The 24,278-nt window shown below is 45.0% G+C and overlaps 1 protein-coding gene across 1 annotated transcript in view; it reads left to right on the top strand.

Annotated features, from left to right (window-relative positions):
* plcd3a (phospholipase C, delta 3a) overlaps nt 1-24,278 on the top strand; it is a 91,377-nt gene that overhangs the window by 54,173 nt on the left and 12,926 nt on the right. Inside the window, exons 13-14 of the mRNA XM_056288414.1 lie at nt 3,522-3,675; nt 4,521-4,637. Of these exons, the coding sequence (XP_056144389.1) occupies nt 3,522-3,675; nt 4,521-4,637 (271 nt within the window). The remainder of the gene's footprint in view (nt 1-3,521; nt 3,676-4,520; nt 4,638-24,278) is intronic.

Raw genomic sequence — 24,278 nt, 5'->3', positions numbered from 1 at the left:
GGTCAGGCACTGATGTTGGATGAGAAGACTTGGCTCGCACTCACCGTTCTAGTTTATCCCAAAGGTGTTTGATGGGGTTGAGGTCAACGCTCTGTGTGGGCCAGTTAAGAGCTTTCACACCAAACTCACCCAACCATGTCTTTTTGGGCCTTGCTTTGTGCACTGGAGCACAGTCATGCAGGAACAGAAAAGGGCCCTCCCCAAACTGTTCCCACAAAGTTGGAAGCATAAAATTGTCCAAAATGTCTTGGTATGCTGAAGCATTAAGATTTCTCGTCACTGGAACTACTAAGGGGCCTAGCCCTGAAAAACAACCCCATATCATTATCCCTCCTCTGTCAAACTTTACAGTTGGCACAATTCAGTCAGGCAGGTAACGTTCTCCCGGCGTCTGCCAAACCCAGACTCGTCCATCAGACTGCCAGATAGAGAAGCATGATTCGTCACTAAACAAAACATGTTTCCACTGCTCCAGAGTCCTGTGGCATCTGACGCTTGGCATTGTGCTTGGTGATGTAAGGCTTTCATGCAGCTGCTTGGCCATGGAAACCCATTCCATGAAGCTCCTGGCGCACAGTTTTTGTGCTGATGTTAATGCCAGAGGAAGTTTGGAACTCTGCAGTTATTGAGTCAGCAGAACGTTGGCAACTTTTACACACTATGTGCCTCAGCACTCGTTGACCCCACTGTGTGACTTAACGTGGTCTGCCACTTCGTGGCTGAGTTGCTGTTATTCCTAAATGCTTCCACTTTTCAATAATACCACTTACAGTTGACCGTGGAATATCTAGCAGGGAAGAAATTTCACAAACTGACTTATTGCAAAAGTGGCATCCTATGACAGTTCCACGCTTGAATTCACTGAGATCTTCAGAAAGGCCCATTCTTTCACAAATGTTTTAAATGCAGACTGCATGGCTAGCTGCTTGATTTTATACACCTGTGGCAATGGGTCTGAATGACACACTTGAATTCAATGATTAAGAGGTGTGTCCCAATACTTTTGTATTGGGAGAGAAGGATATATCCTTCTCTCCTTCCTTTGTATTTAGTCTTTTGTACAGGTCCTTGTGTGGTCTTGCCCTTGCTATTGCTACCACTCTCTTTGTTCTTTCTTAGTTTTCTTGTGTTCATATTTGTTTAACTCATTCTCGTTTTTGTCCAGCTTAATTTTGGCCAATTTTTTCTTCTTTATGCAGTGCTGAACTTCTTCCTCCCAACTCCAACTTTTCTGTCTTTTCTTTTTACCCCCCTGAGATTCTCCTTGTGGTCCCCTGCCTGCTTCCCTTGGTCCTTCTGGTGTTCTTTTCCAATCTAGTGTCAATCTATCCCCCAACAGCTCTCTTACCTTCATCCTAAAGCTTTCTGTACAAGGGTCCTCTTTCAGCTTCCACCATTGAATCGTGCATGCTGCTGGTCTTTGTACTCAGAGTTTGCTGCTTGTCTTTATTCGGCATATCAGTGGTCTATGTTGTCTTGTTACCCACTCACTTGGTATTACTTTGCAATTTACAGCTTCCCTCAAGTACCACTTTCTGCATAAAATGTAGTCTAGCTATGTAGTTCTGCCTCCACTCTTGTAGGTTGCTGTCTGATCTTCCCTCTTTTTGAAATATGTATTAACAGCCATATCCTTCCTTGTAGCAAAATCAACTATCAGCTCCCCACCTCCATTTCTCATTCCAAACCCACATTTTCCCATGACATCCTCATCACCACCGTTTCCTTCTCTCACATGTCCATTCAAGTCTGTTCCAATAAACACACTTTAATCCCTTGGTATGCCTGCCATTATATCGTCCAGTTGTCTCCAGAAATTCACCTTGTATACCTCATTGCAATCCACCTGTGGTGCACATGAACGTATTATATTTGCCAGATGTCCATACAAATCCAACCTCACCCACATCAGCCTATCTGATTCTCTCTTTACTTCTATGACTTTCTGTTGTAGCTCTCTGTCTAGGATTATTCCCACACTGTTCCTTTTAGTGTCTGTCCGATGGTAGTATATCTTATAATCTCCAATCTCTCGTGCCTTGCTTCCTTTACATTTTGTCTCCTGAACACACATCACTTGTATTCTTCTCCTGTTCATCATATCTGCTATTTCTCTCCCTCTGTCTGTCATTGTCCCAACATTAAGTGTGGCTATTCTAAACCTTTCTTCTTCAGTTGTCTCTTCTCTCTTTTCTGTCTTGCTTGTAACCCTCCTCCCCGCTGTCTTTTCCTACATTCCCCAACAGGTGCATAGTTTCCATTGGTACCCTGTGAGGGCACAGCACCAATGGCGGATGTTGTTAACCCTGACTTCGACCGATCCGATATGTCATTCCAGGTCTTTTCAAGCCGCATAATGATTTGGCAGAATTTTATGTTGGATGCCCTTCCTGACACAACCACTAACCTTATGGACAGGGGCACAGGTAAAGTGCTGGATGCCATCCCAGCATTCATGGACTTACGCCCATGCCTGTCACCAGAGGACATTTGATTGTTGGTGTTTACGTAAACCAACACATAACGATCCGGATTTAAGATATGACTCTCATCATCCACTGGAGCACAAACTAGGAGTCATCAGGACGTTGTAGCACTGAACTGACAATGTCCCCGACGTCACTCCAGCCGGGGAAGGGGATAAATCCCACATTAAAAAGGCCCTGGTTAAATGTGGTTATCACGCCTCGGTGTTTGTCAAAGCCAGGAGGGTGCCCAAACGGTGCACCAGCTGATCGAAGAGAGAAGGGCAACAGCTGTCTAATTGTAAACCAGCAGTGATTCTGTAGTATGTGGCGGGAGTTTCGAAACAGTTGAGACACATATTTTCCAGAAATCACATTCAGTTGCTTTCAAACCCCAAAATACGCTGTGTCAGAAATTAGTCCAACCCAAGGATCAGGTCCCCCAACACAAACAGAGCAATATCGTGTACGCTGTTAAGTGCTGGAAGGACTGCCATGACTTGTACATCGGGGGAACCAAACAGACGCTGGCCAAAAGGATGGCAAAACACAGAAGAGATAATGCTTTAGGCCAGGACTCTACAGTCTACACCCATCTACAGGCCAGTGATCACTCTTTCAAGGATGACGATATGGACATCCTTGATAAGGAGCAATGCTGGACTGAACAGGGAGTCAAAGAGGCCATCTTTGTGAAGAGGGAATGACCACCCCTGAACTAAGGTTGGGGGGCCTAAGAGTATATCTGTCACCATCTTAGAATGCTGTGATTGCAACTATTTCCCAATTCTCTGTGAATAGTACACATTACCATTGTAACTCTAATTAATGCTCACGGCAATTTGCATATGAAGCCGATCGTTGTTTTTGGTCGTTATGCCACTGTATTGATTATAAGGATGGGGATACCTGCAGTCAGTTGAGACTGATGAGGTCACTTAGATGAGTGATAAAACGTTTCTCTCAAAACACATTGTGTCCAGATGAACTGATTCAACTTTCTGTGATATATCATGAATGGTTTTCAAGTTTCGCTGTTGTTTTTGCTCTTCCTAGGTTGTCTCTACTAAATTGAGCCCAGAGCTTTCTGAGCAAGTGGTGTACTGCAGGAGTGTCCCCTTCCGTGGATTTGAACGAGTGTCTGAAAAACCAGCGAATGAGATGTCCTCCTTCTCTGAGAATGATGCCCTAAGACACATCAAAGACTCGGGTAATACATTGAAACTTTAAATTCCCGGAAAGTAAATGAAAAGGATTTATTTCATACTTAACCAACACTTTATATGTAAACAATGTATGTCTTTATGCATGCTCAATAATACAGGTAAGAAAATCAAAGAAAGAACGTTGAGTCTGTTCATCTGGACACGTTTATTGACAGATACATTTCATCACTCATCTAAATGACCTCTTCAGTTTAAAAGAGACTAGACGAGATTGAACAGGTCACTTAGATGAGTGATGAAACGTAGTGTCAAAAACGTTATATCCTGATGAAGTGATTCAACTTTCTTTGATTTTTTTCCTGGGTTATTGAGCATACATAAAGGCATATTGAAAGAACCATTTCATCACTCGTCTAAGTGACTGCTTCGGTCTCAACTGACTGTAGGTATCCTCACCCGTATAAACAATACAGTGGCATAATGACCAAAAAACAATGATCAGTTTCATATGCAAATTGCCATGACCATTAATTAGAGTTACAATGGCAATGTGGGGCCTAAGAGTATATCTGTTGCCATCTTATAATGCTGTGATTGCAATAATTCCCCAATCCTCTGTGAAGAGTACGCATGGTCATTGTACTTTAGTTAATGGTCACAACAATTTGCATATGAAACTGATCGTTGTTTTTGGTCGTTATAACACTGTGTTATTTATAAGGGTGGGGATACCTGCAGTCAGTTGAGACTGAAGAGGTCACTTAGATGATGGGTGAAACGTTTATTCCAATAAACGTTATGTCCAGATGAACTGATTCAACTTTCTGTGGTAAGCAATGTTTATATATATCCTTGTCATTTGTTTTGTTCTACCTTTTCATTTATGCAGGAAAACTGTTTGTAAGACATAACAGCAGGCAGCTGAGCCGGATCTATCCCTCTGGTCAGCGCCTCCAGTCATCCAACTATGACCCCCAGGAAATGTGGAATGTTGGCTGCCAGATGGGTCAGTATTCAGGCCAGAGGGTTGTATGGATTGTTGGATTATTATTCCATCTTTACAACAACAGATCAATATCCAGCTCAGATCAACCCAACTCATGCACACAAATTCTGCCCGAAATCTGGGTGTCATGATTGATGAGTAACTAACCTTTAAGGTTCACGTGGCCTGGATTGCTCAGTTGTGCTGATTTGCCATCAGGAAAATTAGACCCTACTGTCTGAGCATGCAGCACAACTCCTGCTACAGGGTCTTGTAATACCACACATTGACTACTGCATCGCCATACTGGCAGGCCTCCTTGCATGCACTTTCAAACCTCTGCAAATGATTCAGAATGCGGCAGTGCATCTGGTCTTCAACCAATCCAAAACAGCACATGTCACTCCCCTGTTCATATCCCTCCACTGGCTCCCAGTCGCTGCCCGTATCAAATTCAAAACTTTAATGCTCGCTGACAAACCCACAACAAAAACGGCTCCCACCTACCTGAACTCTCGCTTTCAGGTCTACATTCAGTCCTGCGCAGTACACTCTGCCAGTGAAGGTGCCTGGCACTTCTGCCACAACAGGGCCCTAAGTCACTAGCCAGACTCTTCTCTTCTGTAGTTCCCAGGTTGGGGAACGAGTTACCAAATTCCATTCGATCCAGTGAATCCCTCTCCATCTTTAAGAAGCTAAAGACCCAGCTTTTTCACGAACACCTCCACACCTACTACTATGACTACTACTATTACTACTACGGCTATTGGCTGCTCCCGTTAGGGGTCGCCACAGCGGATCATCCGTTTCCATTTCTTCATGTCCTCTGCATCTTCCTCTGTCACAGCTGCGTCTCCTCTCTCACCACATCTATAAACCTCCTCTTTGGCCTGCCTCTTTTTCTCTTTCCTGAGAGCACCATATTCAGCATCCTTCTCCCAATATACCCAGCGTCTCTCCGCCATACATGTCGAAGCCATCTCAGTCTTGCCTCTCTTGCATTGTCTCCAAACTGTCCAACCTGGGCTGTCCCTCTAATATACTCGTTCCTAATTATGTCCTTCTTCGTCAATCCCAATGAAAATCTTAGCATCTTCAACTCTGCCACCATAAACCATATAACATAGCTGGTCTCATAACCATCTTGTAAACCTTCCCTTTAACTCTTGCTGGTACCCTTCTGTCAAAAATCACTCCTGGTACTCTTCTCCACCCACTCCACCTCTCTTCTGCACTCCCCGTTACTTTGGACAGTTGACTCCAAGTATTTAAACTCGTACACCTTTTCACCTCTACTCCTTGCATCCTCACCATTCCACTGTCCTCCCTTTCATTCACGCATATGTATTCCATCTTGCTCCCACTGACTTTCATTCCTCTTCTCTCCAATGCATACCTCCACCTCTCCAAGCTGTCATCAACCTGCACCCTACTCTCACTACAGATTACAATCCATCCGTCCATCCATTATCCGAACTGCTTATCCTGCTCTCAGAGTCGCGGGGATGCTAGAGCTTATCCCAGCAGTCATTGGGTGGCAGGCAGGGAGACACGCTGGACAGACCGCACAGACCATCACACAGGACCATAATCCATGAAGACTGCCTGATCTCGTCCATCAACTTGTCCATCACCATTGCAAACAAGAAAGGGCTCAGAGCCGATCCTTGATGTAATCCCACCTCCAACTTGAACACATCTGTCATTCCAACTGCACACCTCACCACTGTCACACTTCCCTCATACATATCCTGCATCACTCCTACATACTTCTCTGCAACTCCCAACTTCTTCATACAATACCACACCTCCTCTCTCGTACACCTTGAACACCTCCACACCTGATGGTATTTAACAAAAGAAAATCACTTCTATGCCCCTATGCATTGCCTTTTACGCACTGTGTGTTGACACCTATGTCCTATTGGACTTGAATCTAGTTTTTTGGCACTGACTTGCATTGTCACCTCCTGACTAGATCCTTGCTTGTGTTGTATTAACTCTCAGATGTACATTGCTTTGGATAAAAGCGTCTGCTAAATGAAATTGTAACATTGTAACATTGTATGGATGCTCTTATGATGCTAGAACATGCACACAATTTTGTCAGTTCATTTGTAAACTCTTATGTAGTCAAGAAATCCCAAACGAGAATGACCACCAGTACACAAGAGTAATGCATTCTTTTTAACACTCCCAGGGGCCAGCAGAGAATATTCCTTTGTGTTTGTTTCAGTATCTTGTTGTGTTATGCCAACACACACTGTTGTCACGGGCAGAAATTTCACATGGACTGTGTGAAATGTGTGACCACACAGGGCCTCGTGCCTCTAAGGCTTCATGCCTGGCCTGCAATCCTATAGTTGTTCTGTTCTTTGTTTTTTAATATACTTTTTTTTATGACTGTTTATGACTGTTCTTGAACCAACATGCTTCTAAAGTGAAATTCCTGTGTGTCAATCCAACACACTGCTTTCCAGGTGCCAAGGTAAATGACATTCTGGTAGAACTTCCTAGTCTGCTATCCCAGTATACCTTCCGTTGAGAAAGTTGTCATTCACGTTGGCACAAATGACTTTCCACGGCAGCAGTCAGAGCTTTTAAAATCGGATTTCATGCGTCTTTTTAACCTTCTAAAACTTAGTAGGAAGGAAGTTTTTATCTGTGGCCAACCTCCCACTTTTGGCCATGGCATTGTTTGCTTTAGCAGAGTTTTGCAGCTTCACACTTGGCTTCAGTCGAAGTGCTCTCATTTGCAATTTGGTTTTATTGACAAATTTAATCTGTTCTGGAAGCGCTCTTCTATTTTTAAACATGATGGGCTCCATCCAAATTGAGCAGGCTCACGAATGCTGGCTGCAAGAATGTTTTATTCCATTGTCTCCAACTCTCGTGTTCGTGCTATGGACAACAACATTTGGTACCCGTACACAGGTGAGGACAGTTCCGTCAGTAATTGACGTCCACAGGGGCAGAGTGCATTCAATTTTGGTTCTGCAGTAAACCATACAAAAAACCAAAAAAAAGGGGAAGGGGGAGGGGGTACCGGAGGGTGTGCTCCAATTATTGGGGCGTCACACTGCTCAGTCTCCCTGGGAAAGTCTACTCTAGGGTGCTGGAAAGGAGGCTGCGACCGACTGTCGAACCTCGGCTCCAGGAGGAACAATGCAGATTCCATCCTGGCCATGGAACAATGCACCAACTCTTTACTCTTGCGGAAGTGCTGAGGGAGGCATGGGAGTTTGACCAGCCAGTCTACATGTGTTTTGTGGACTTGGAGAAGGCTTATGACCATGTGCACCGGGGCAGTCTGTGGGGGGTACTGCGGGAGTATGGGGTACTGTGCCATTGTTACAAGCCACCCAGTCCTTAAATAACCAAAGTGAGAGTTGTGTCTGTATTCTCAGCATAAAGTCACACATGTTTTCGGTGGGTGTCGGACTCTGCCAAGGTTGTCCCTTGTCTCCGATTCTGTTTGTGATATTCATGGACAGGATCTCAAAGTGCAGCCAAGGTGAGGATTGTGTCCGTTTTTGAAACCTCAGAATTGCATCTCTGCTCTTCGCAGATGATGTGGTTAGGTTGGCTTCATCAGAATGCGACCTCCAGCACACACTGGGGCAGTTTGCACCTGAGTGTGAAATGGCCCGGATGAGAATCAACACCTCCAATCTGTTGTGATTGTTGCCATCTTACAATTCTGTGATTGCATCTATTCCTCAACCCTCTGTGAATAGTACACATGGCCATTGAAACTCCAGTTAATGGTCACACCACATGAAACTGGTCATTGGTTTTGGTCGTTATACATCGGTCACCATCTTACTGTGATTGCAACATTTCCTAATCTTCTGTGAATAATACACATGGCCTTTGAAACTCTAGTTAGTGGTCACACCCATACTTGCAGATGAAACTGGTTGATGGTTTCGGTCGTTAGGCAACTATATTGTACTGTGTTGTTTATAAGGGGTGGGGGGCCTGCAGTCAGTTTAGACTGAAGATGTAACTTAGCTGAGTGATGAAATGTATCTGTCACTAAACGTATCATCTTCTTTGATAACTAATAAGCCATTTTAGTTAATGATCTTACGAGAAGCACAAAACACCTGTGATTTTTTGTGCTTCTCGTAACATCAATAAATGAACAGACGACTGGAGTGAACGATGGCTTTAGCGAGGTCTCACAGGATATATTTACACATGGCAGGTGGCTTCCTGACTGAATGTAGTAAGTACCTAACTACCTAGCTGGCTACAATATCCTCCAATCAGCAGGGGGCGTACTTAGACTAGAGCACAGTCATGTAATGATCTGCTTGTGAACATTACATCACTTTTTTTTTAACAATAACTCCGTTTCAATTTCTGAAGTGCTACTGAAGTACTTTCCATGTAAGCATACTCAAATACCCAACAATAAAAAGATAAAAACCCATAATGGCGTTAAATTTGACTGTTATTCCTTACTCACAATAAACGCATTTGCTGTAGCTGTCCCTGAAACAACGGAAAAGTCAGTTTGTATAGTGCAACCAAAACAGTCCTTTACTTTGTGCTTTAAGCTTGCTTGTGTAGAAAAGTCCATGGAACAATATTCTTTGTTTGGAAAAGTCTCAAATGACAACAACATTGCCAGTCCATGAGATAGAATAATCTCTCAGTCCATAACAGTCCATATCGGTTCGTGAGACTACTCATATTCACAGAGGTAGGGAGGAGGACGTCTGTTGTGCCAAACAGGATATCTTGGAGGTGGCGTGTTGACAACGGTTATCGTCATCTGGCTCTGGTGGAATACTCTGGAGCTAGCTCAGTAGGGATATTCTTGAAGAAGGATGAGTTCCTTTTGATGGAGTGCCCTTCCTTTGTTGCTGTGACCATCAAGCCTTTGATCTTTGACAGTGTATGGTTTACTGTTGTAGGATGTGGTGAGCTTGTTGTGCTTAGACTGGCGGTGGAGCACGGTGTCTCCTAGGGTGAGAGTACTTGGTGGTGTGTGACGACGTGTGTCGGCATAAGCTTTCATCTTAACTTTAGCTTCTCAATATTTTGCTCGGATTCCATGATCTGAGCTGTTGGGAGTGGAATGGTTGACTGTGGGAATCTTTGTGTAGATATTCTGTTGGAACAGAAGCTCCATTGGTGAAGCATATTTGGTGCTGTGTGGTGTGGAATGATACTCTCGAAGGATGATGTTGAGATGCTGCTTCCATGGTATGCCTTGTGTTCCTGCAACACGGATGGTCTTGCTTACTGTGCGCATAAAACATTCTGCAGTGGCGTTAGCCTGGGGCCACTGGGGTGTGATTTTGCAGTGGTGAAACCCAAAGTAGGTTGTGAACTGGGCAAACTGGTCACCATTACATGGAGGGCTATTGTCTGTTTTAAGCAGTCTGGGGATTCCAAACATGGATAATGCTTTTTCTATAACTGGTATGACTGTGTTAGCTGAAGTTGACTTAACAGACACAACTACCGGGTACTGTGTGTATTAATCCACAATGACAAGTAGATACTCTCCAGTGGGGAGAGGTCTGTAGAAGTCTGCACTTATGCTATGCCAGGGGGCTTCTGGTAACTCAACATTTACAGTGGCTCTGAGTGTGTGACTGATGTGTTCGCCTGGCATGCTATACAGTTTTTGACTGTAGCTTCTGCTTGCTGGTCCATGTTTGGAAACCAAACTTTTGTCCTGAGGAGTATTTTGTTCTTAACAATGCCCTGATGTCCCTCGTGGGCGAGCTGTAGCACATCTGTTCTGTAGGGCTGCGGGGATGACGATTCTCATGTTTCTTAAGATGATATAGTCGGTGGGTGACATTGTTAGTTCACTGCCGATTTGTTTGAACTGTTTCAGAATGGTAGTGTGTTATGTGTCATGTGTGACCTTATGCCACGTATTGTTTCTGATATGTGCACTGACCTTGATAACACTTTATTTTCGGGGGTCGAGTAATAAGGTGGTAATTATCACGTAATTTCTTAGAAATAAGGTTGGAATTACCTTGTAATTTCCTAGTAATAAGGTGGTAGTTTTTACAGGTAATTTTACAGCTAACCCTAACTCTAACCCTAACCCTAACCCAAATTACAAGGTAATTTCAACCTTATTTCTAAGAAATTAAATGATAACTACCACCTTATTACTAGGAAATTACTAGGCAATTTCCGACCCCCTAAAATAAAGTGTAACCCTGACCTTTTGTAGGATCGGGTCTTTCAGAGTCTCCTCTTTGGTCTCTGTGAGAGTCATTACTTCGGGTGTAGCGTGATGTGTCATGAAGTTGACATATTCCTCTGCTACTTTTGCTGCCCGTGTGTTGTCACCTGTCTGTGTGGGTATGGGATGATGGGACATGTTGTCATCTCATTTTCTATACTCCACTTTGTAGTTACATGGCTGAAGCCCAAGTCCCCATCTCTCGATTCTGGCAGGTGGTTTTGATTTGGGATTGTTCCAGATGATCTCAAGGGCCTTGTGATCAGTCACTAGTGTAAATGGATGTCCGTATATGTGTAAGTGGAAATGCTCGCAGTTCCAGACAACAGCCAGTGCTTCTCGCTCTGTCTGTGAGTAGCACTTTTCCACATTGCTGAGAGCACGGCTTGCATAGGCTATGGCTCGTCTCTCACCTTTCTCCTTTTGATAAAGGATGGCGCTAAGCCCTACAGGGCTGGTGTTGGTGATCAGCTTTTTCTTTGTTTTGATCAAAGTATGACATGGTGGTATCACTGGTGAGACTGTCTTTGATGGCGTTTAGTGCTGTTTCTTGTTCTGGACCCCACTCCCATGGTGTATCTTTCCTTGTGAGCTTGCACAGTGGTGCAGAGATAGAGGCAAAGCCTTTGATGAATCGAGAACAGTAATTAACCATCCCAAGTAGACTCCTGATTTCACCTGGATCCTTTGGGTCGCTGGGCTGCTGTACCCCTGCTACCTTTTTGGGGTCCGCTGAGATGCTGTCAGCAGAAAAGATGAATCCAAAGAATTCATGCCTGGACATGTTGAATTCATATTTCTTTCGGTAGAGTGTGAGGCCACTCTCTTTGAGCCTCTGGAACACTGCTCTGAGGTTGCTGTCATGCTCAGACTGGGAGGTACCATAGACGATGATGTCGTCACTCAAGATTTTTCACTCCTTTGAGGCCTTGGAGAGTCTGGTAGATTGTGTTCTGAAACACATCTGCAGCTGATGAGATGCAGAAGTTCAGGTGTTTATATCTCCTCAAACCAAGGTGGCTGGGGAACGTGGTTATATACCTGCTGTCAGGGTGGGGCTCTAGCTGGTGGTACCCTGCTGTCAGATCCAGCTTAGAAAACACAATGGCTCCCTTCAATTGATGAATAACATCATCCATGGTGAGTGTGATGTGACATTCACGTTTGATGGCAGTGTTTGCTTTACGCATGTCCACACAGATTCTCACTTTGTCTGGGTCTTTTCGTTTCGGGGGTATGACAATGTGAGAGACTGATGGTGTGGGACCTGACAATGTCTCAATTATGTCATCTGCTTCCAGCTTTTGCAGTTCATCTCCTAGTTTCTGCCTTATGTGGAATGGCACACACCTGTGCGGTTGGCATGTGGGTTGGACATTGGGGTTGATATGGAGCTTAACCTGAAAGTGTTTCAGCTTGCCAATGCCATCAAACAGCTCTGGGTAGCTGTTGACAAGCTTGTCTGCAACTATCCTGCTGGTTGGTGTGGGTGACAGGGAGGGCTCTATCTTGATCAGTCCTAGCTCCATAGATGTGCTTAAGTATGGAGAAACTGTCCCCTTGAATCACATAGAACATGCCTGTCTGTGAATATTCTCATTCATCCAGGTCATGGTTATCCAAAGGAGTTGAATCAAGTGCAACTGGACTTGGTATATATCAGTGAAGACGTTTCGCCTCTCATCCAAGGGGCTTCCTCAGTTCGTGCCTTTCTGACTAGACCAAGCTAGTCTGACTGGCTGGTCTCATCACCAGCCAGTCAGAAATGCTTATCCTGCTCTCAGGGTCGCGGGGATGCTGGAGCCTATCCCAGCACTCATTCTCCTGCTAAGTGCAACAGCAATGCTTTTAGATTAGCATCTCCAGTGATGTTCATATAGCTATGGTATAATTTTCAAACCGTTGTACCCATTTTATCCATTGTGGTCCAATAGAACTGGGATCGCTTTCAGTATCAAAGGGGAGGAGAACGACGTTGCCTGCGAGCGACATTGTAGTGTTTGGGAGTTAGCTTGTGTCCTCGTTAGCTTAGCTTAGCAACCCACTCGGTGTTTTCCTCTTCTTCTTTTTTTTTCTCTCTCGATGAAATTTTCCTTCATCGCACAGGTTTGATCCTCATCACCAGTGTGATATTTTGTGTTTCTCATAACTAGGGTTTCCAACTCCCTGATTTGTAAATAAGGGACAGGGGACAGGGTGGGGTGGGGGGTCTCAGGTCCCGACTCCCTATAACAAATATAATGTGTCTTACACCTGCATGACTGAATTATTATTACATTTACTGTATCTAAATATACCATGTACTTGGTTGTAAGAATTAATATTCATACCATAATCCCATCAAGGACATGCAATAGCTTCAACCATTTACCAGACATACAGGTGCATGTCAAAAAATTAGAACATTGTGGAAAAGTTCATTATTTTATGTAATTTAAGTCAAAAAGTGAAACTTTCATGTGCTTCTGGATTCATTACACATAAAGTATGTCAAGCCTTTTTTTGTTTTAATCTTGATGATTACGGCTTACAGCTCATGAAAATCAAAAATCCAGTATCTCAAAATATTAGAATACTACATAAGACCAATCCAAAAAAGGATTTATAATACAGAAATGTCGACCTTCTGAAAAGTATGTTCATTTATGCACTCAATACTTGGTCGGGATTCCCTCTGCACAAATTACTGCATCAATGCGGCGTGGAATGGAGGCAATAAGCCTGTGGCACTGCTGAGGTGTTATGGAAGTCCAGGTTGCTTTGATAGCGGCCTTCAGCTCGTCTGCATTGTTGGGTCTGGTGTCTCTCATCTTCCTCTTGACAATACTCCATAGATTCTCTATGGGGTTCAGGTCAGGTGAGTTGGCTGGCCAATCAAGCACAGTAATACCATGGTAATTAAACCAGTTACTAGTAGTTTTGGCACTGTGGGCAGGTGCCAAGTCCTGCTGGAAAATGAAATCAGCGTCTACATAAAGCTTGTTAGCAGACGGAAGCATGAAGTGCTCTAAAATCTCCTGGTAGACGGCTGCATTGACTCTGAGCTTGATAAAACACAGTGGACCAACACCAGCAGATGACATGGCACCCCAAATCATCACTGACTGTGGAAACTTCACACTGGACTTCAAGCAACTTGGATTCTGTGCCTCTCCACTCTTCCTCCAGACTCTGGGACCTTGATTTCCAAATGAAATGCAACATTTACTTTCATCTGAAAAGAGGACTTTGGACCACTGACCAACGATCCAGTTCTTTTTTCTCCTTAGCCCAGGCAAGACGCTTCTGACGTTGTCTCTGGTTCAGGAGTGGCTTGACACTAGGAATGCGACACTTGTAGCCCAGTTCCTGGGCATGTCTGTGCGGGATGGCTCTTGATGCACTAACTCAAGCCTCAGTTCACTCCTTGTGAAGCTCCCCCAAGTTCTTGAATCAGCCTTGCTTGACAATCCTCTCAAGGCTGCGGCCATCCCTGTTGCTTGTGCACCTTTTCCTACCACATTTTTCCCTTCGAGTCAACTTTCCATGGATATGCTTTAATACAGCACTCTGCGAACAGCCAGCCCTTTCAGCAATGATCTTCTGTGGCTTACCCTCCTTGTGGAGGGTGTCAGTGACTGTCTTCCGGACAACTGTCAAGTCAGCAGTCTTCCCCATGATTGTGGTTGTGTGTACTGAACCAGACTGAGAGATTTAAGGCTCAGGAAACCTTTGCAGGCATTTTGAGTTAATTAGATGATTAGAGCTCTTCTCAGGACTGTTTGAGTCTAGAATATATACAATTTTCACAGAAATATTGAACTTTTCCACGATATTCTAATTTTTTGAGATGCACCTGTATATCCATCAGCCCATGCACTAAGAAAAACACACAAATACCTTAATTTGATCACTTTGCTATTTTTGAACAATAGAAATACATGTGTAACAGATTATCATTCAGTAATTTTAATTGGTCAGTGCAAAATAACAGTTCAGTTATTCAATCTTCACATTGGCATGTATTTATTCAAGAACTTTCTTTTGACATGTAACATGTTCTCCAGTAGTGCAAACAACTTTCTTTTAATGGCGCAAAACAGTATTTTCTCATTCTTTAGAATAAAAAAATCTTATTAAAGAACTTTCTTTTAACATGTAACATGTTTTGCAGTAGTGCAAAACAGCAATTTCACATATTATTTGGAATAAAACAATCATTAGTGCAAACACCATTTTAGATTTCAGATCTTGAAATTATTCCACAAAGGTTCATGGTTGAATATACTGTAAACAAAAGCACTTTTTGTGCCTCAAATGTCAAAGGCCATGACTACACTTAATACCAATAACAATTATATCAAGAAATAGTTATATAGAATTCACTTGTGTAGGCCGCTCTGATGGCCCAGCGGAATAACCCGCCGTTCTTGCAATCCGCTCGTCATGTAGCTGGGAGGTTCGTATCCCAGACTCGCCGTAACTGGTCACGGCCAGAGCGTCCACGGGGTAAGACATTAATTAGGTCACCCTTACACGAGGGATAGTGGGTGTGGATCGGTGTAGCGTTCGGGGACTCGTCGTTCTCCAGCGACCCCTCTGGCCCATCCGGGCGCCTGCAGCCAAGCAACCGAAAGCATTCTCCCTACGTCTCCTTCGCAGCCTGAGGGTAATGGAATCCATGCGAGGTTTCAACGTGTAAAATGGCGTGAGCAGCCGACACGAGTTTGAAGGAAGCTGGTGTTATGACTATCTCCTTCCTGTGGAAACGTGAGCCAGGGGAGTTGTTCGACAAGAGTTCCGGCCATATGCCATTGGGTTAATCGGGTGGGATAAGGGGAAAAACTAGAAATAAATTAAAAAAAAAAAGAATTCACTTGTGTAGCCTATTATTAATATCAGGAATAGAAGAAAAAAAGGAATTAATAAAAGCACAGTCATCATAGCTGGGAGCATATACACTGGCAAGGACAAACCGCTTATTGAAAAGCTGTCCTGCGACAATAACACATATGCCATTTGGGTCTGCAATTATTTTGTCACTTTCAAAAGAAACACTTTGTGTACAAGAATAGCTGTGGCTCTGGCCTAAGAATCAAACTTGAAATGAAATACTTTCCCTACCCAGCACCTCTGGATTCTTAAATGCGTCTCTTGAAGGAAGGCTACTCCTGCCCCCAGTTGATCCAGATGTGCCAGCACTTTACTCCTCTTCAAAGACTGATTAAGAGATTTCACGTTCCAAGAAATAAAATTGACCTTTCTACCACTATTCCTAACCATGCTCATAATTTCCTAGGTTGCATTGTAAAATACAGAGCATTATACCAAGGTACAGAATACTATTAAGTATGTCAAGAGCATGCTGGAGGTGAAGAGAGTGTCAGACAGAGTGATGAGTATGAAGCTGGGAATTGATGGTGTATTGCTGAATGTTAGCAGCGCATATGCCCCGCAAGTTGGGTGTGAGATGGACGAGAAAGAATAATTCTGGAGTGAGTTGGACGACGTGGTGGAGAGGGTACAAAAGGAGGAGAGAGTGGTGATTGGAGTGGACTTCAATTGACATGTTGGTGAAGGGAACAGGGGTGATGAGGAGGTGATGGGAAGGTATGGAGGAGAGAAATGTGGAAGGACAGTTGGTGGTCAATTTTGGGAAAAGGATGGAAATGGCTGTGGTTAATACATATTTCAAGAAGAGGGAAGAACACAGGGTGACGTACAAGAGTGGAGGAAAGTGCACACAGGTGGACTGTATCTTATGTACAAGGCACGATCTAAAAGGGATTGGAGACTGCAAGGTGGTGACAGGGGAGAACGTTGCTAGGCAGCATCGGATGGTGGTCTGTAGGATGACTTTGGAGACCAAGAAGAGAAAGTGAAGGCAGAGCCGAAGATCAAATGGTGGAAGTTGAAGAAGGAAGACTGTTGTGTGGAGTTCAGGCAGGAGTTAAGACAGGCACTGGGTGGTAGTGAAGAGTTGCCAGATGGCTGGGCAACCACTGCAGAAATAGTGAGGGAGACAGCTAGAAAGGTACTTGGTGTGTCATCAGGACAGAGGAAGGAAGACAATGAGACTTGGTGGTGGAATGAGGAAGTACAGCAAAGTATACAGAGGAAGAGGTTGGCAAAGAAGAAGTGGGATAGTCAGAGAGATGAAGAAAGTAGACAGGAGTACAAGGAGATGCAGCGTAAAGCGAAGAGAGAGTTGGCAAAGGAAAAGGCATATGGTGATTTGTATGACAGGTTAGACACTATGGAAGGAAAAAATGACTTGGCTAGACAGAGGGACCAAGCTGCGAAGGATTTGCAGCAAGTTAGGGCGATCAAGGATAGATATGGAAATGTGCTGACAAGCGAGGAGAGTGTCTGAGAAGGTTGAAGGAGTACTTTGAGGGGCTGATGAATGAAGAAAATGAGAGAGAGAGAAGGTTGGATGATGTAGGGATAGTGAATGAGGAAGTTCAGTGGATTAGCAAGGAGGAAGTGAGGGCAGCTATGAAGAGGATGAAGATTGGAAAGGCAGTTGGTCCTGATGACATACCTGTGGAGGCATGGAGATGTTTAGGAGAGATGGCAGTGGGGTTTTTAACTAGATTGTTTAACACAATCTCGGAAAGTGAGAGGATGCCTGAGGAGTGGAGAAGAAGCATACTGGTACCGATTTTCAAGAACAAGGGCGGTGTTCAGAACTGTAGCAACTACAGAGGTATAAAGTTAATCAGCCACAGCATGAAGATATGGGAAAGAGTACTAGAAGCTAGGTTAAGAGGAGAGGTGATGATTAGCGAGCAGCAGTATGGTTTCATGCCACAAAAGAGCACCACAGATGCGATGTTTGCTTTGAGAATGTTGATTGAGAAGTATAGAGAAGGCCAGAAAGAGTTGCATTGTGCAGGATATGTATGAGGGAAGTGTGACAATGGTGAGGTGTGTGGTTGGAATCACAGATCGGTTCAAAGTGGAGGTGGGATTACATCAAGGATTGGCTCTGAGCCCTTTCTTGTTTGCAATGGTAATGGACAGGTTGACGGACAAGATCAGGCTGGAGTCTCCATGGATGATAATGTTCGCGGATGACATTGTGATCTGTAGCAAGAGTAGGATGCAGATTGAGGAGAGCCTGGAGAGGTGGAGGTATGCACTGGAGAGAAGAGGAATGAAGTTCAGTAGGAGCAAGATGGAATACCTATGCGTGAATGAGAGGGAGGAAAGTGGAATGGTCAGGATGCAAGGAGTGGAGATGACGAAGGCATATGAGTTTAAATACTTGGGGTCAACTGTCCAAAGTAACGGGGAATGCAGTAGAGAGGTGAAGAAGAGAGTGCAGGCAGGGTGGAGTGGATGGAGAAGAGTGTCAGGGGTGATTTGCGACAGAAGGGTACCAGCAAGTGTTAAAGGGAAGGTTTACAGGATGGTTGTGAGACCAGCTATGTTATATGGTTTGGAGACAGTGGCACTGACGAAAAGACAGGAGGCGGAGCTGGAGGTGGCAGAGTTGAAGATGCTAAGATTTTCACTGGGAGTGACGAAGAGGGACAGGATTAGGAATGATTATATTAGAGGGACCGCTCAAGTTGGACGGTTTGGAGACAAAGCAAGAGAGGCAATATTGAGATGGCTTGGACATGTGTGGAGGAGAGATGCTGGGTACATTGGGAGTAGGATGCTGAATATGGAGCTTCCAGGGAAGAGGAAAAGAAGAAGGCCAAAGAGGAGGTTTATGGACGTGGTGAGGGAGGACATGCAGGTTGCTGGTGTGACAGAGGAAGACGCAGAAGACAGGATGAAATGGAAACGGATGATCCGCTGTGGCGACCCCTAACGGGAGCAGCCGAAAGTAGTAGTAGTAGTAGACAGAATACTATTAAGTACAAGGAAAGTGTTACAGTAAAAAAGAATGAGTGTAATTAACAGCGATAAAATAACAAATGGTGAACTTGAAAGAAATGAGATACAAACAGTATATAGAGAGACAAAAAAAACCCCAAAACGAGAGATCGAGGATGCCCCCCACCCCCACCCCGCACTTACCCCAACCGAGTGCGTCAGAGCCCCAGACAGCATGTATGCAAAAAAGGTGCATCGCCAATTTACAACATTGCACCTTAGCTCCCCTCGCTTAACAAAGGATTCATAACCACGTCTTTTTTTTCTTTTCTTTTTACCAAGTGTGGTTAGTTTGTGCCATGCCTGTGTCCTATGTCATTGTTTACTCTTAGCTTAAATTTTGGCTATTTTATGACGCCCTATCCTGACATTCGGCATCAGGAAAACAATAACCAACAATAAGAAAAGAACAACAACAAACAGATATGTTATACCTGTATGTACAAAGCATTGTAACTTGCACGAATAAGTCGGGTCGGACCCTGTAGTCGACTCGTTAACGTTGTCGCTCGCGGTGCAGGAGATACGGGTTCGTGTCCTGGTTGCAGCGGTTCCTGGGCTGCTCCCCCTAATTCGCTACCGTATGAAGGAAATATTAGGCAGATAACCGACCCTACTTAGCAGTAATATCACCAACGGTTTAATACGACATACCATCATCTTCAGTCCTTTCCGGACTGTTTTTTTCCACCTCAGGTAGAATCTTGCTCTCAACAAAAGCAGCCGCCTCCGTCGGTGTTTCAAATACGTGCTTTGTCCCATTGAAAACGAGCCGCAGTTTTGCTGGATGTAGAAGGGAATATTTCACATGCCTCCCGAAGTTGTTTCTTCACCGGGAGGAATGCGGCTCTTTTGTGCAATAAATCAGCACTGAGATCTGGGTAGAAACTGATGTTTCTTCCTCGATAAGTTAGCTGTCCTCTCTCCCATGACATCCGCAGGATCTGCTTCTTAGTCTGGAAATAATGCATATGAACCACCATAGCCCGTGGAGGAACTGTCGACGTTTGTCAGAGAGGTTTCAATGTCCGCAAATTTTTCGACATTTGCAGAGACAGTAGTTTGGAGGACTGATACAGAAGAACGTAACTCTGCTAATATTTCCTCCTTCACTACCGCCACGTCAGCTTTGATACCCTCTCCCAATTCCTTCAGTATCTGTGCCAGATCTAAGCTAGCCGTGTCAGCCATTAGCCCGCTCGCACACGGTTTAGGTGACGAGGTCTTGTTGGCGTTTTTAACCCTGCCGCTTTTGGTAGACATTGTTACAGGTCAAACAATGATCGTAACGATAATAACACTGATAGTTATAAAACGGCGCAGGTTTAAGTAAAAAAAAAGGGAAAAGCGTGTATTAAAGGAATGAATTGTACAGAAGATGAGGAGCGCTTTGGAAAGACGTCCTTACTCCGCCATGACCCGGAAGTCCCCAAAACTAATGGGGCTTTCTATCAAAATCGGACTGAGAAATGGATCCATGTATTTATGTAAACTACTAATAAGACACGTTAGTCCCTAGTTAACGGGTCTGACCCTTTAGCCGAGCGGTTAGTGATGTCGCCTTGTGGAACAGTACACCACGTCTCGAATCCCGCACCGGGCAAGAAAATAACCGGTTACATTGGTGGCAGCGGTGGGATCTGGAAGTGTGCAGATCCTCAGAAGTCTCTTCTCTTAAGTGGACACGTTGGTCCTTGACTAACGAGTCGGACCCTTTAGTCGACTGGTTAACGTTGTCGCTTGCGGGGCAGGAGAGACGAGTTCGCGCCCCGGCTGTGGTGATGGTTACCAGGCTGCCCCCCTAATTCGCGACAGTATTACACATTATACCTGTTCTTAGAGCTCTGCATTGGGTCCCCATCAAAAATAATGTCATTTTTCAAATTATGTTAATTGTATACAAAGCACTAAATGGCCTTGCACCACACTATATAAAAGGCATGTTTATTACTTACAAACCAGCAAGAACTCTCAGGTCCAAAGGCAGTGGTCTTTTAATCATCCTTCGTGCTGTTGTGACTTCTCTTATGTACACTATTGTAGTGTTACTATTCGTGGGTTACTAACTTAATCACTAATATATATACTAAGTACACAGAGACGAGGATGCGGCACAAGTCTGATCTTTACTGACGGAGACATCACACACTACTAGGCTCGACCAGTGTATTACAGAACTCAGTAGTGGTGACAGTCCAACACAATCGAGCACCGAGTGCTCGATCCAATACACCACATCCCTCTTTTCCAACTGAGATGTGGCCTACTCATCAGTTTCTTCAACAGTAGACCCTTTACCGAACCATTAACACTATGGCATTAACACTGACCAAGTCTTTTCTACTTGCATACTTCAATGATTAATACAGCATTTTTTTTAAATGACAGATGACTCTCATTAAACAACATAAACCATTTCCTTTTCACATTCTGGTGGTTAGCATGTAAACATTTTGAACATTCAGCAATCTTGCAACATTTCAGGTTAAACACACCTTGTACTCTTTGTTTCACCTTCTTTTTTTCTTAATAAACACTTGAATGATCACACAAAAGAACCCTGAGGTTAGTCATTGTATCTGGCAGGGCGCCTAACTGCTCTGCCGCACTTTGTGTAGCATGTGGGTGTACTGCCTGTAGTCACCGGAGGAGGGTCGTGTGGTGGCAGGTCATGTGGTGGTGAGTCGACTGGCACAGGCGCTTGTGAGGGTGAGGGTTGTACCTCTGGGTCAAAATGTTCCTCACTGTCCGTGTCTCTGAATAGGCTCGGATGTATCTTCCTCAGATGTCGCCTGTTCGTTCTTTGCATCCTCCCAGCCGGTGTGTGCACAGTGTAGGACCGTGGTTCATCTCGCTGTCGGATGACAACGGCAGGCTCCCAGCCGCGCCGCATTTGCATGTGTACGGTGTCTCCTGGGGTCAACACTGGCAGGGGCTTTGCACACTGGTCGTAATGTTGTTTTTGGCGGAACTGCAGGTTCCGGATCTTGCTGTGAATGTGCTGTGGGACTGATTGTGTCAGCACAGCACTGGAGCACGGAAGTGTGCTTCGTAGAACTCTCCCCATCAACATTTGTGCAGGTGATACGTCCAGTCCTGTCACCGGTGTGTTCCTCAGTGACAGCAGCACCAGATGTGGGTCAGTGCCGGTCTGCATTGCCTTCTTCAGCGCATGTTTCACTGTCTTTATGGCTCTCTCAGCCATGCCATTTGAAGAGGGAAAACCTGGGCTGGAGTGTGTGAGCTTGAACTCCCATGAAGCTGCAAATGACTTCATCTCATAGCTGGCAAATGGGACATGGTCACTCACTATCTCCCTAGGAATCCCGTGTCTGGCAAACACAGACTTCATCTTCTGGATTACTGTGTATGCTGTTTTGTCAGATATGTTGAGCACTTCAGGATATTTGGTTAGGTAATCAACTAACAACAGGTATGACTGACCGTGTAGCTCGAAGATGTCAGCTCCGACTTTCATCCATGGCAGTTCTGGGACCTGATGCGGCATAAGTGGCTCAGCCTGCTGTTTGGGCTATAGCTGCTGGCATTGCACGCACTTTTCCACCATTGCCTCTATATCTCGTGCCATGCCAGGCCAGTAGAGAGACTTTCTTGCTCTGGCTTTTGTGCGCTGCACTCCTTGGTGTGCAAGATGCAGCTTCTCCAAAATCGTGCTCCTGAAGCTCTGGGGTATGATGATTTTGTCTCCGACCAAGACAATGTCATCTTCCATGCTTATAATGTCCTTTACTGCCCTGTAGGCGTGTAGTTTTCTGTCCAAACTTTTCTTTTTCATGGGCCAGCCTTTCTTGTGTTTCTCACACACAGCTTGCAGCACGCTATCTGCTGCAGTTGCTTTCTTTAATTGGCTGAGTGTTTCCTCGCTCAAGGCATCTGTGGCATCCAAGGCATACACAACTCTCTCATCACAAGGGTTTTCATCAATATGGTCACCTTCTCTGCTAGCTGTAGCGCGTGAGAGTGTGTCGGCAATGTACATGTGCTTGCCTGGTGTGTATGTTACACTCAGATCATACCTCTGCAGTTGTAAAAGCATACCTTGCAGCCGCGCAGGTGCTTTGCTCAGCGGCTTGCGCATGATGACCTCCAGAGGCTTATGATCGGACTGGACAGTTACTGGTCTGCCGTAGACATACTGGTGGAATCTCTTAGCAGCAAACACTATAGCGAGCAACTCTTTCTCTATCTGTGCGTACCTCTTTTCTGTGTCGGTGAGCGCTCGTGAGGCATAGCACACTGGGCGGTCGTCCTGCATCAGACAGGCTCCCAGTCCATCCTTTGAGGAGTCTGCTTGTAGAGTGAGAGGCTGCTTGTGATTGTAGTATCTCAGCACAGGGGCTTGTGTGAGGATGGTCTTTAGTGCCTTTAGCGCTGAGCTGTGGTGCGGGCACCATTGCCACGCTACATCATTCTTGAGCAGCTGTCTGAGGGGTGCCGTGAGTGAGGCTTCGTTTGGTATGTATTGCGCTAGGAATTTTGTCATTCCCAGCAGACGTTGGAGACTTTGTTTGTCTTCCGGGGTTGGCATGTCGACAATCGCTTTGATCTTTGTGTCGTCAGCTCTCTGTCCTGCTGCCGTGATGACGTGTCCCATGTACTTTACAGTGTCAACTTTAAACTGGATCTTGTCCCTGTTAAATTTCACATGTGCGGTCTTGGCTCTCTCCATTACTTTCTGCAGGATTTCATCGTGTTCCCGCTCTGATGACGCTGTGATGATCATGTCGTCTGCTATAATGTACACACCTGGGATATCGCCGAAGGTCTCACAGTTCTTTTGTTGAAACACTTCGCTGGCCGATTTGATCCCGAATGGGAGTCTGAGGAAGCGGAACCGGCCCCACGGCGTGTTGAAGGTGCATAGCTTAGGCGACGGCTCATCTAGTTTGATCTGCCAGTATCCATCCTTTTCATCTAGGATGGAGAAGATGGATTTTCCTGTTAGCCTGCTGCGCACGTCTTCCGGTGTAGGAACGGAGTAGTGTTGACGCTTGACTGCCTCATTCAGGTTGCAAGGATCCAAACATACCCTTAGCGCACTATTTTTTTTTCTTTGTGGCAACAAGACTGTTCACCCATTATGTAGGTTCATTGACAGGAGTTATGACTTTCCTGTTCTGCAAGTCTGCGAGTGTCTCTCTTAGTGAGTCCATGATGGAGAGTGGTACGTTCCTGCACGCGTGAATCACAGGCGTGACGCTGGGGTCAATGTGTATGTGATGAACTCCAGGAAATTCGCCTAATCCTGTGAAGACCTCCGCATACCTCTGCAGCAGCTCCTCTTTGGTGGCCGGAGGTTTTGCTGGTTGTGGGGACTCCACTGCAAGCGCCTCGACTCTTCTCACCAGCTGCAGCTCTTCACACGCATCTCCACCCAGGATTGGCTTGTCAGCTCGGCTAGACACATGGAAGTCCAATATAGCCGTATGCTTAGATGTGCGGCAATCTAGAGATGCAACACCATCTGAGGGTAGTCGTGCACCACCAAAAGCAATCAGCACAGTCTTTGTGGGCCGTAACTGAACGGGACCTGATAGCTGCCGGAATAC

Source organism: Lampris incognitus, chromosome 10 (genome assembly GCF_029633865.1).
Source record: "Lampris incognitus isolate fLamInc1 chromosome 10, fLamInc1.hap2, whole genome shotgun sequence".
Taxonomy (NCBI): domain Eukaryota; kingdom Metazoa; phylum Chordata; class Actinopteri; order Lampriformes; family Lampridae; genus Lampris; species Lampris incognitus.
This window is presented reverse-complemented; position numbering and strand designations above follow the sequence as displayed.